Source organism: Diabrotica undecimpunctata, chromosome 8, assembly GCF_040954645.1.
Source record: "Diabrotica undecimpunctata isolate CICGRU chromosome 8, icDiaUnde3, whole genome shotgun sequence".
NCBI classification, from domain to species: domain Eukaryota; kingdom Metazoa; phylum Arthropoda; class Insecta; order Coleoptera; family Chrysomelidae; genus Diabrotica; species Diabrotica undecimpunctata.
Genome location: NC_092810.1, coordinates 143,183,298 through 143,196,311, shown reverse-complemented (window position 1 = coordinate 143,196,311; position 13,014 = coordinate 143,183,298). Strand labels below are relative to the sequence as shown.

Genomic DNA, 13,014 nt, shown 5'->3' with positions numbered 1-13,014 from the left:
ACGATTTCCGGATGGAAATCGAAACGTCAAACATTAGTTAGTTAAAAATGTAATTTTCATAACAATCAATTTTGGGTTAATCTAAAATTAATACGATTTTTAACTTGGACCTGCCACGGAAACAGTTTCAAACCCTTAATCCGAGTATTAAGTTAAGAGCGTAGGCGCAAAATTTCGGGCCAATGCTTTTTAAATGCATTCATTTTTTTCGAATCCTAAAAAAACTAATAAGTATTTTTGAAAAATTTAAACGCAGAATGAAAGAATACATTATTACTGAGGGCCGAAAGTCCCTGAAAACTTCTAATAAGTAACAGGGGTGAAAAAAAAAAAGAGAAAATTTAGTGTGATTTTTAATTTCAAATATCTCATTCAAAAAACTTTTTGTTTATATCTTTCATTCTGCGTTTAAATTTTTCAAAAACATTTGTTAGTTTTCTCAGGATTCGAAAAAAAAATTATTGCATTTAAAAAGCATTGGCCCGAAATTTTGCGCCTTTAACAGCAAGTGTTACAAATATGTACTAATAACCTATAAAGGGTTAAATTACTAATGAAAGTCGCATATGTAGAATCCATGTGCTTCAGGAGTGACAAAACCACTCCAACACATCCTGACATGTAGTATTTTGCTAAATTACTATAAAAGAATTTACATAATTATGTTTCTTTTGTTTAGGCTACCTTCGATAGAAGTAATGAGTACCAACTCATAGACTGTGCTAAATATTTCCTCGATCAAGTTAGTGTGATCAGAAGGCCAGATTATACACCCACTGAACAGGATATACTGCGTTGTCGTGTCCTTACTAGTGGAATTTTTGAAACACTCTTCCAAGTTGATAAAGTCAATTTTCAGTAAGTAAAAACCTTATGTACATTTACTTTCCATTTTTTCCTGTAGCGTCATGTATAATTATTACTGTAAATCTAACGACGTATATTTGAACATTTGCGTTATTTTGTTTTCATCTGTTTCGAGTTAATTTGACATTTTGTTTTTTTTTGTGAAATACAATAAATAAAAGCAATTTCACTGTATTTTAGCTCGGTGTATATTATACAAAGCTTCGGGATGTAATTAAAAATTACACGTGGAATTTTTAACCACCATTTACACTGTGTGAATTAAAATAATGTTTTTATAAATTTTATTTGATTGAAACTGTGTTGTAGTCAAAATAATTCTAAAATTTTTGTTAGGGAATTTCTTAAATGTTGGTTCTACTGGGACGAAGTATAAATACCAGTGATGTCTTAAATTGAATTTTAAAGAAAATGTATGCAGTAAGGTCTCATTTTGTGCGGTGGATACGTTCCACAGAAAAGCGCATATAAAAAAATCGCATAAAAAAGACATTACTTGTCTTGAAGAAGTAGCCTCCTAAAATTACATAAAACCAAGACAAAAACAAAAAAGTGTGCAGAAATTAAAAGAAATAGTCTGAGATGATAAATTACTTGGAATATCTTAAAGAAATTCATACAAAAGCTTAAAAAAACATGTATTCAAAACTTAATTTTATTTTATGGGAAAGTAATAGGTACATACACTTAGGACTTAGACAAGGAGACAGCCTATCATGCTTTCTATTCAATGTTGCGCTAGAGAAAGCGATAAGAGAATCTGGAATAACAACCAGAGGAACTATTACTAATCGCAGCGTACAATTACTAGCGTACGCCGATGACATCGACATTATTGCAAGAAGAAAGGTGGACGTGGTCGAATCATTCAAGGCGCTTGAAGCAGCAACAAAAAGAATGGGACTAGAGGTTAACACTAGTAAGACGAAGTATATGAAAGTATCAAATTATATACAATCAGCACAACCCGAAGATCTAACGATCGGAACATATACTTTCGAAGGAGTAAGAGAGTTTATATACCTAGGCTCACAAATTAATCAGAATAATGCAGTAAGTGCAGAAATTAACAGACGGATATATCTGGCAAATAGAGCCTAGTATGGATTAAAAAAATTTTTAACAACAAACCTAGTTACAAAAAGAACGAAACTAGTGATATACACAACTCTTATCAAGCCCATCCTCACCTACGCGTCGGAAACATGGACGATGACAAAGATCGATGAAGAACGTTTAAGATGCTTTGAACCTAAAATACTCCGGCATATTTATGGAGAAGTACAGGAGTGCGGATTATGGCGTAGACGCTATAGTTTCGAACTTTACCACCGCCTGTATGACAAACCTGGTATTATTAGGTCCATCAAAATAAACCGGCTGCGGTGGTTAGGTCACATAGAGAGAATGAATGAGATGGAGCCGCCAAAACATATTTATAACCAAAGAATAGATGGAGTGAGAAGGAGAGGCAGACCCAGAGCACGATTTAAGGATCAGGTGGAGGAAGACTTGAGAATGTTGGGAGTACGAAACTGGAAAGCCAAGGTGAAGAATAGGAGAGAATGGAGACTTATCCTTGAGCAGGCCAAGACCCACCATGGGTTGTGGAGCCAATGATGATGATGATAGGTACATATAGTTTTACATTTACATTTTTAATCATCGCTATCTGATAATGGTTTGCACCATTTGCGAAGTGGCTCAAAATCATCTTCATCGTCAGAAGAAACTCTCTGCAATAGATATTTGCGGTAAAGGCAATGGATTTTTACAAACTTCATTCTCGTTCTGTGTAGCTCTTCCTTTTCTGAAAATGTAATCAGTAATAAAACTTTGCGATGATGATGCTAGTAATTTTTTATGTAGCTGACGATATCGTGACATGTAGTTCTGCAGCTCACATTGCTACAAAGTAATAATGTTACTTGATCTTTACGTACATTATGTCCACTTGCAGTTTTTTATTCCTTTGCGATGTAAGTACGATTAGACATTTTTGCCAATACAGTCCCGTTTCATCATCGTTAAGTACATGATCGACACAATAGTCCCCATCTTCAGTAATTTTCGCAAGCTCCTATGGAAATATTTTTGCTTCATCTGCTGTAGCACTCTCTCCTGTAATCTTGATATTATGAAGTGTATTTCTTTTTATAAACCGAGTTAGCCATCCTTTGCTAGCTGAAAATTCTTTACCAGCTTGGGAAGTGAAAGTTGGTGACTCTGACTGTTTCATTAACTTAAAAAACTGAAGAGCTTTTTCCTGGATTAATTAACCACTTACAGGAATTCGTCTTTGAATTAGTTCCTCAATCCAAATTGCAATGGCTCTTTCTGTTCTCTCTAATAATACATCTTTTAAGTATGATGAAAATTTGGCGCTTAATTTTGTACCAGAAATTATAGATTTTCTTCTAGCAACTTTATTCTTCTTAATTGCTCGTACAGTTGATTCGCCGAAATTAAAATGTTTTCCAATTTCCGTAGATTCTTCTCTTTTTTCTAAGCGATCTGAAATTGCAATTTTCGTTCCCAACAAAATTGATTGTCTTTGATGTTTTTTTCTCCATTGGGCCAACTAAAATCTTAAAAAAATAAAAAAAATTAGACTTACGATATTGAGATGGCAAAAACCTCTTCTAATGAAAAATAAAACTTTACGACACTCACTTGAAACGTTTTAATCCGAAAACCGGGCTGCGTATTATACTGCAACGTAGAATCAGCAAAATTTTAAACAACTTATTATAAAACGAAGCATCGCTAAGAGAAACATTATTTTAAAACAATACCAGGTTATACCATACCTTTCAATGCTAAACTCGCGATGATCTAATAGGGACCTCGTGTAACTGGGGAATCCCCGAATTGCAAATTCTTACTTTACTGACATCTGGATGTGAATAGTTAATATTTAATTATAATAGTTAATAATAGACATTTTTAGATGAAATACAAGCCGCACAGCTTCAAAATCCCATAAAAATAATCCGTATAAAAAGAGACCTTACTGTATAGCGAAACCATTTATATATTGGTTATTGTATATTATAATTTTTTTTGTAGCATGTTTGACGTTGGAGGGCAGCGAGACGAGCGCCGCAAATGGATCCAATGCTTTAATGATGTGACGGCCATAATTTTCGTAACGGCGTGCAGCTCTTATAATATGGTATTGCGAGAAGATCCGACTCAGAACAGGCTCAAAGAAAGTCTAGAGCTGTTTAAGTCAATATGGAACAACAGGTGGTTGAGGACCATCTCCGTTATTCTTTTCCTTAACAAGCAAGATCTCCTTGCTGAGAAAATTTTAGCAGGTTAGTGAAAATAATATTGATTTATCAACGAGTATTAACTATTTAATTTAATTTAATAATATATATTCCGCAACTCATACCAATTCACTACATAACTCATGACGAAATATTTAAATTATCCACCTTATCTAACATAATTTTTGAAGTCCTCACGCCATATATTTTAGTAAGAGAGGGACCACTTTCCCCCTTAATGAGTCTAGAGTATTAAGTTAAAATAATTTCTAACTTCTTAGTAGATAAAATTTATCTATCATTTTTTTGGGTTCTGGAGCCATGTTTACGTGTACAATTATGCTGTGTCACCTTGTAATTGTGCAGCAATTATTTCCCACATCACTAAAATGTCATAACACACACTATAAAAGAAGTAAAGGAAGTAGGTGAAGCCAACCTGTAGAGACTTGCAAACCCATATGGACATTCGGGCATACAATTCATTGGGATTGTTCCGAGTAAATCAGGGAGCTCCTCTAAGCTCCAATGCTCTCCAGGCTATCCTACCTTCCCCATAGCACGGTGATGCGTTATACTTTAATCAAAATACTTGCCATACGATGCTCCTGGGTATAGGGATCCCTTATGAAATCTTCACCGAATAATACAGGACAGTGTAAGGCTCTATAGTCTATCTACAGACCACACTACACAACAATCGTCACGCCAACAATATAGTACAGTATATATTAGAACTAAGAAGACGACGGAACGGGCGATAGGCAAGCAGAGGCGACTGTCTAGGTTACATTGGTGAACTCTCAAGGTCATTGAGTCACTCCCACTTCAGTAAGACTGACTGACACTGACTCTACTGGTTTATATCGCAAAAATTGTAGAACGATTAATAGAAAAAAAATTGAGCCGAGATATACTATTATAATTAATCTGTATTAAAGTCAGAAAGCAACTGAGGATTCAAAGCGTCGACGAAAAAGCAAATATATATGTTATAAGAGGAGTTACACAGTATAGAAATACTACAACCAATAGAATATTTATCAGGGACTTGATTCTCAATATTAGGCGACGAGGTATACTTCACACCCTCTCCTAATTTAAGGATTCCTCAGATTGAGGTTCATTTTCTTTGTCCAGAGAAAAAGTATTTCTCCATTTACATCAAATCGACAATCCTATGATCCACGAGCTTCTGTACCAAGAGTTTGGTGTGTCTTGTATAGGACACTTCGCTAATCTATTTTCCCACAAGTTTTCTGTTGCTCGGTATTCAGATGTTTGTACATAAAATAATAAATTTCTGTTGGTAAATAAATTATTAAAAAATACCCACTGGCTTGCAGGTTCAGAAATGCAATCTAACATATATCAAGTACTACTCTTGATCCTAATGCCAAATATTCGGGATCATTTTTGGCGATTTTTTTGTGAGTATAAAAATCAAAATTATAACAATATCCGCTACTTCCACAAAGAACCCAAAATTTATAGTTGAATTGAATAAGCTTTCCAGGTATAAATTGCTTCAATGAGTTCTTCTTCTTCTTTTGGCATCATAACCCTGGATGGGTCTTTGTTTGTCTGGCTATGTCCTTCCATTCAGATCTCTTTTGGGCCCTTCTACTCCATTGTCTTATATTCATGGTTTCCAGGTCGCCTTCCACGTCATTCAACCATCTCGTCCTGAACCTTCCTTTTTTCCGCCTTTCTACCGGCTTCCACTGTAACATCTTTTTTGTCGTTTTCGTGTCATCTTGTCGCTGAACATGTCCCAGCCATGACAGTTTTTGACTTTTCACAAATCTTACAATATCATACCCTTCATTCAGTTCATTAACCTCGTTGTTTGTCCTGATTCTCCATGTGCCGTCTTCCTCTTGCACCGGTCCATATACTTTTCTCAGTATCTTTCTCTCGAATGTCCTGAGTTGGGCTTCCTCTTTTTTCGTCATTACCCAGATTTCACAACCATAGGTTACTACGGGTCTAATCAAAGTTCTTTAGATAGTCATTTTGGTTTTTTTGTCTAATAATTTCGATGTCATCAATCTTTTATTAGCATAGTATGTACGATTTCCACTTCAAATACATGCATTCATTTTGCTACTTAAGGAATTCTTCTGATTGATTTCTGTGCCCAGATATGTAAAGGCATCACACGTTCAATAATATAGTTGTCTATTGCTATATTATTTTCATTCTCAGGTGTTCTTTTGATGGTCATGTACTTAGTTTTTGTTTCGTTTATTTTAAGCCCTCTTTTTTGTGCTTCAGGATCAATTTCCTTGAACGTTTCCATTAGTCGTGTCTTGCTTCTACTAATAATGGCGACATCGTCTGCATATGCAGTAACTTGTACTGTTTTGGTGTTTATATGGCCGGTTACATTGGCTTTTTTGATGACTGCTTCAAGAACTATTTTGAACAGCATGGTTGAAAGTGCGTCTCCCTGTCTCACCTCCATATTGATGTCAAACATGGGAGACAGTTCTCCATCTACTCTAACTGCGGCTTTTGAATCCTGCCACGTCATTTTTATGAGGCTGATATATTTTTTTGGTATACCTAGATTTCGGAGGTCTTCCAGCATTGTGTCTCTTTTCACACTATCGAAAGCTTGTTTAAAGTCTATATACATATTATATATACGTCTATGTCGTATTCATAAGCTTTCTCTCGTATTGTTCTAAGTATGAATATGTTGTCTGTAGTGGCTCTATTTGGTCCGAATCCATTTTGATAATTACCAATTATATTTTCGGAGTATTCAGACAATCTAGTGTAGATAATGCCAGAAAGGATTTTGTATATTACATTTGGCAATGTAATTGGTCTGTAATTCTGGCATTCCCTCTTATTTCCTTTTTTATATATTGGGTGTATAGGACCAACTGCCCATTCCTCCGGAATTTGCTCCTTGGTCCATACCAACTTTATCAGGTAATGGATTCTTCCCCAGAGTCCGGTTTCTCGATATTTCAACAATTCTCCCGAAACTCCTTCCGTTCCTGGCGCTTTACTGTTTTTTAGCTTGCCTTTTTTCCTCTACTGCAGTTCTGCATTCATCATCATACCATTCCGCATTTCTTTGCCTTTTGGCTTTTCCGACAGTTTCCTTTGCAGATTCCGTTATTATTGGTTTAATTGTCCCCATTCAACCTCTGCAGTATCTTCCTCTCTGATTCCGTTGAGTTTTATTTTGAGAGTATTTTGATATTCTTGTGTCTTTGTAGGACTTTTGAATCCTTCAACATTCCATTTTTAAATTTGACTATTTTCCCTTTTGCCACTGTCGCGATTTTCTGCCGCAATTTTGCCCCCTCAAGATATTAAATCCATAATCATGTCCATTTTTCTTTGCTGATTTCATGGTTGTGAGATCCGTCCGTTTGTTTCATTAGCCATTGTATTCACAACAATTGAGTTTTACAGGGAAGGGTTGTTAGCCCTTCGCTCAACCCCCTATTCATCGGATGACCAAGGCTCCCTTCTTCGTCAGCCCTGACCCCACCTTTAACTGGGGTTGGTTACCCAATCTCCAGTGGGGTTGCTCAGGTTACCGGTGTGTACCAACTTGGAGGTGAAGATAGGAATGGAGTAGAAGAGGCTGAGTGATGCTAACAGGATACGGCATCATGTATTGCGCTTCACTAGCCCTTTACACACCTGCTTCAATGAGTTATGTCTATATTATTTCATTTACTTTATTTTTATATGTTTTATCCAAAATAATATTCATTAAAATGTTAGTTACTTCGGAATAATTTCTCCTAAATATAAAATATAAATACCAATAAAAAAATGTAAAATTAAAAAAATGCAACGACTTGTGCACGAATTCACACTCAACTGAATACTGAAATACTGCACATTTTGATAACGCTAAGTACCAGTGTCCTATTTGTGGATCAGTAAGTAAAACTTTTAATGACGATTGAACAGTTTATATCTCCCAGATTTATTCATGACTATAGTTTAATAAACATGAATCAACAAGAATAATCCAGCAAACGATAAAAAAGGGCCGATGTGAAACTTTTATTATTAAATATGTAAATCTAAATGAAATCAGCAAATTTGTCCTATGTTTATATAAATTTTTATATTAAATTCTAAAATATCTATCGAAAATTATTCTTTAAATTTAAACAAATTTTAAGGGTTGAAATAAATAAAATTTTCATTCTATAAATAGGACGATGGCCTATAGTGTTACCTATTGTTTTACCTGTTGTGTCTTTTTCTTTCTTAAATCTTCTGTTACATATTTTATTGACTTGTTTTATTTTCCTTCGCGAAGTGCGTTTTTAATGATGTCATATATTTATGCACGGTTCCAGTCCTTCTCGAGTTGTTCGCCGTTTATGGCTCTCTGCAATATCCGTCAAAACATCGTCTAAATGTTTAACCTATTTAAATATTTATACTATATATTTACATATATTTCTATAAGTAAAGCTTAGTTTTTACTTTAAGTGATTAAGAACTTGGATTAGTCGTCACTTAACATTGTAATTTCAAACAACTAAAATATATCTTTGGTTTTAGGAAAGAGTAAATTAGAAGAATACTTTTCTGATTTTCTAAGATATCAGATTCCAGTGGAGGTCGCGAATGATTTCAACGAACACCCTGAAGTATTTCGAGCCAAGTACTTTATTAGGGACGAGTTTTTGGTAAGCATATATAATTATTTAACCCTTTCACCACTGAATTTAGTTTTACATGTAAGAGACTGAAACTATTCAGTTTTATAATCAGAATAATTAATTTAAACAAATTATGTATATAATTAGTCGTTAAATTCACATTTGTCCGTTGTAAGGAGGTGGGAACTTTTGGCCCCAACAGTAGTTTTGACTGGGATTTTAAGGTCCCATCAGTAATAAAAGGAGCAATTACAAAAAAAAAAAAATATTAAAAGATAAGGTATCATTGAAACCCACTTATGGTACTAGACCACATATACACACTGGAACAACTGTTGGAAAAGAAAAAAGCAAAAAATAGAGATATACATTTGGCATTTGTGGACCTGAGAAAGGCGTATGACTCTGTACCAAGGTCAGAACTATGGGAGGCAATGTACAAATTAGAAATACAGACGGAACTCATAGAAGCTACAAAAGCTCTGTATAAAGAAAATAAAATGTCAATTAAAATGGGAACAAGAATCATAGGAGACTTCACCACAACAAAAGGGCTCCTGCAGGGTTGTTCCACATCTCCAACCCTATTCAAAATATACTTAGAGAAAGCCTTGACTACATAGAAAAGAAAATGCGAAGGCATGGGAGTAGCGGTATGGAACGAATACCTATATACGTTAAGCATTGCAGACGATCAAGTAGTGATTGCACAAGACCAAGACGACCTCAGCTACATGATGAAGAAACTACAAGAAGAATATACCAAGGCTGGCCTAGATATTAACCTCGCGAAAACAGAGTACCTATCTACAAGTGAAGAAGACATACAAGATCTACAGATTGATGACAACGTAACAATCAAAGGAAAGGATAAATTCAAATACTTAAGGTTTATAATCACGAAAAAGGCAACAACAGAGGAAGAAATTACACAAAGATTAGGACAAACAAGAACAGCAATCCGACAACTTAACTCAGTGTGGTGGGATAGATACCTAAATATGAAGACAAAAACACAGATTTATAAAACATTAGTGCGAAGTATTATGACATATGGGGCTGAAAATTGGATCATCAACAAGAAAAACAGCAGTAAGATAGTAGCAACAGAGATGGAATGCCGCCGAAGATGCTGCAGAGTAACAAGAATGGATAGGTGAAGTAATGACGAAATAAAGCAAAGAACATCAATAGAAACAGACATACTAACATATATAGAACAAAAAAGACTAAAGTGGTATGGACATGTAAGAAGAACTAGCTACAGCAGATGGATAATGAGAATAACCGAATGGAGCCCCATAGGAAGAAGGAAAAGAGGACGACCCCGAAAATCCTGGAGGAACGAATTAGACGACGCCATGAGTAAGAGAGGCCTAAACGATGGAGAATTGGACAACAGAGAGAGATGGAAACGGTTGAGCGAGGGAAGGCAGTGAATACTGTAGAATCCCTGAATATATATGAAACCCACTTATGAGTGGAATGTTAAAAAACACTTTTTGCACAATGGGACATTGCATCCAACACATAAAGTTTTTGTACGGCTTTCCTTTTTCTTTTGAGAATAACTGAAACATCTTCTTTTACTGCTAGTTTGTTTTGGAAGGTGATCTCCAATATTTGTCATAATTTTTTGCATTTTTGTGTGCCTACCTAGACGATCAGAGACTCTTCTTCTTATTTTGGCTTTGGATCTCCCCAAACTTATCAACTGCTCAGCTACAGGTACTAAATAATGAAGAAGAGGAACTTTCTTCCTTTTATTCTGAATTTCCGAAAATGTTATCCATGAATTGATTACAGATGCCATTAACAATGTATAGAAAACTTTACGCCACCATTTAGTAGATTTTCTGACTAAATCATAGGTGACAATCTTTTGATCAGCCAAATCAACCCCTCCCATATATTTATTGTAAAATACTATAGCTTCAGGGCAATCAAAAGTGCATTTTTTGCCTGTTTTTAGTTTTCTTTCAGTCTGTGATAAAGATGGCGAGTGGCAGTTTGATAAAAGTAAAACTTCTTTAATGTCCTGCCTTTATCATTTATCAATGAATCAGATTCATCTCTAGATAGCTTCTTCTAGATCAATAAATTGTGGCGTATTCTTTCTGCGCTTCCTGTATGTACCAACGTATGGAAACTCAAGATTATTCATGTAACCATCATCATCATCTTTGGCTCTACAACCCTGTGTGGGTCTTGGCCTGTTCAAGAATTAGCCTCAATTCCCTCCTATCTTTCGCCCTGGCTTTCCAATTTCTGACCACTAAATTTTAAGTCATCTTCGACTTGCGTTTTAAATCTAGATCTTGGTCTGCCTCCCTTCCTGGTTCCTACTGGCTCTTGATGTAATATCTGTCTTTAGAGGTGTCCCGTGTCCATTTTTTCAAGGTGTCCTAGCCACCTTAGTCTATCAATTAGACCGCCATATCGGTAGCGCCTGCGCCATATCCCGCTTTCTTGTACTCCTCCGTATATGTACCTAAGTATTCTTCTTTCACAGCGGCCTAACAGTTCTTCGTCGCTTTTTACCATAGTCCATGTCTCTGACGCGTATGTCAGGACAGGTTTAATAAGAGTTTCATATATTAGTATCTTGGTTTTTCTGCTAATTATGTGTGATGTTAAGAGCTGCTTTAGTCCAAAGTAAGCTCTGTTCGCCAGGTATATTCTTCTCTTAATTTCTACGCTTACTAGATTGCTGTTATTTAGTTGTGTTCCAAGATATATAAACTCCGAGACCCCTTCGAATGTGTGTGCCTCTGTCACTAGAACTTGTGGTGCCGCTATTTGTGTGCTGTTCGTGACCTTCATGTATTTTGTTTTGGATATGTTGACCTGTAGTCCCATTGTCTTCGCGGCTTTTTCTAATGTCTCATTAGCCTGTATCAGGTCTCTTTTTGTCCGTGTTACTATATCAATGTCATTCATGTAACCAACAGTGGTAAAAAAACGATCAATAAACAAACATACGTCTTTTGATTTTGTGTCTGACAGAGTGTCGCTACCACCCTCTCTCCAAGAGTCCCCTCTAGTGCTATGATTTCCTTACCGGAGTAGATGTTAAAGGCGTATATGCAACCAGTCATAGAATGGTCTCATCAATGGATTTGTAAGAAGATTCAGATCTTGCCTTTTGAAATCGTGTTTTTAAACAGTTTACGACGTCTTATAAATAGTACGTTTTAGAACAATTTTGAGGTTTTGTTGGGTCAGTATAATACATTTTTGAAAATAGGAAAGTACATCATCTCTAGCGATAGCATTTTTTATTATAGTATTTGACAATGATTCATTGTTGGAACAGTAATGATAAAACTCTGCACCCTGTTATAGGACATCACAAGAGTGCAGCCAAGTACTGTCATAATTTCATACATGTCTGTCTCCTCGCAGTTAAGTTTCCAATTCTTTTTTCTTTTTAATAGCTTTATACGTTTATTAGCACTATCAGCAATATGTGTAAACAAGTTTCTAGGAAATAATTCTATAAACACATCTAGCTCAGAACACTATCTGTTGAATTCGAAAAGATTGACACCTTTTGTTTCCTTAAGCAATTTTCTTCTAGGTATCTTTTCCATTCGTTTGCTGGTATGTTATTGTATTCCTTCAATTCTGCCATTTCTTTCCGTTGGTTTCTTATGAATCTCCATATTTGTTTTTGTGTACCGTAGAATTAATTCACTTTCCATCCTTTTTGTAAACTGTTTCCAGTGTCCATTTTTTGTTTTTCTTACCAACTGTTTTATTTCACTTCGTATTCTTCTATACGTGTCTCGGGAATCTGGAGTATTTGATGTTTTGTACTTCGTGTAGGCCTCTCGTTTCTCGCAAGGTGTATTTCTCTCCACGTGTAATATGTCCGAGATATTCCAATTTTTTTGTTTTTATTGAATTTAAAATTTCCATTTCTTTGTTCATCCTTCTCAGAACCTCTTTGTTTGTGACGTGTTCTGTCCATGATATTTTCAGAATTCTTCTGTACACCCACAGCTCAAATGATTCCAGTTTTTTCGTTGATGTCGTATTCAATGTCCAAGATTCCATTCCATAAAACAAAGTCGAAAAAACATAGCACCTCGCCAACCTAACTCTTAGTTCCAGTTTTAAATCCCTGGTACATAGAACATTGCTAGTACTAGTTTGTGTTAACTCCCTGCGTCTGCTGAGTTTAAAGTTCGGATATCTAGAATCTGCTTTCGGTTGAT

General features: G+C 35.5%; 1 protein-coding gene across 2 annotated transcripts in view; it reads left to right on the top strand.

Moving 5' to 3' along the window:
• Positions 1–13,014, top strand: part of Galphas (G protein alpha s subunit) — a 72,804-nt gene that overhangs the window by 43,260 nt on the left and 16,530 nt on the right. For both annotated transcript variants that reach the window (XM_072541266.1, XM_072541265.1), the window contains exons 4-6: positions 680–858; positions 3,937–4,187; positions 8,694–8,821. In XM_072541266.1, coding sequence (XP_072397367.1) covers positions 680–858; positions 3,937–4,187; positions 8,694–8,821 — 558 coding nt within the window. The remainder of the gene's footprint in view (positions 1–679; positions 859–3,936; positions 4,188–8,693; positions 8,822–13,014) is intronic.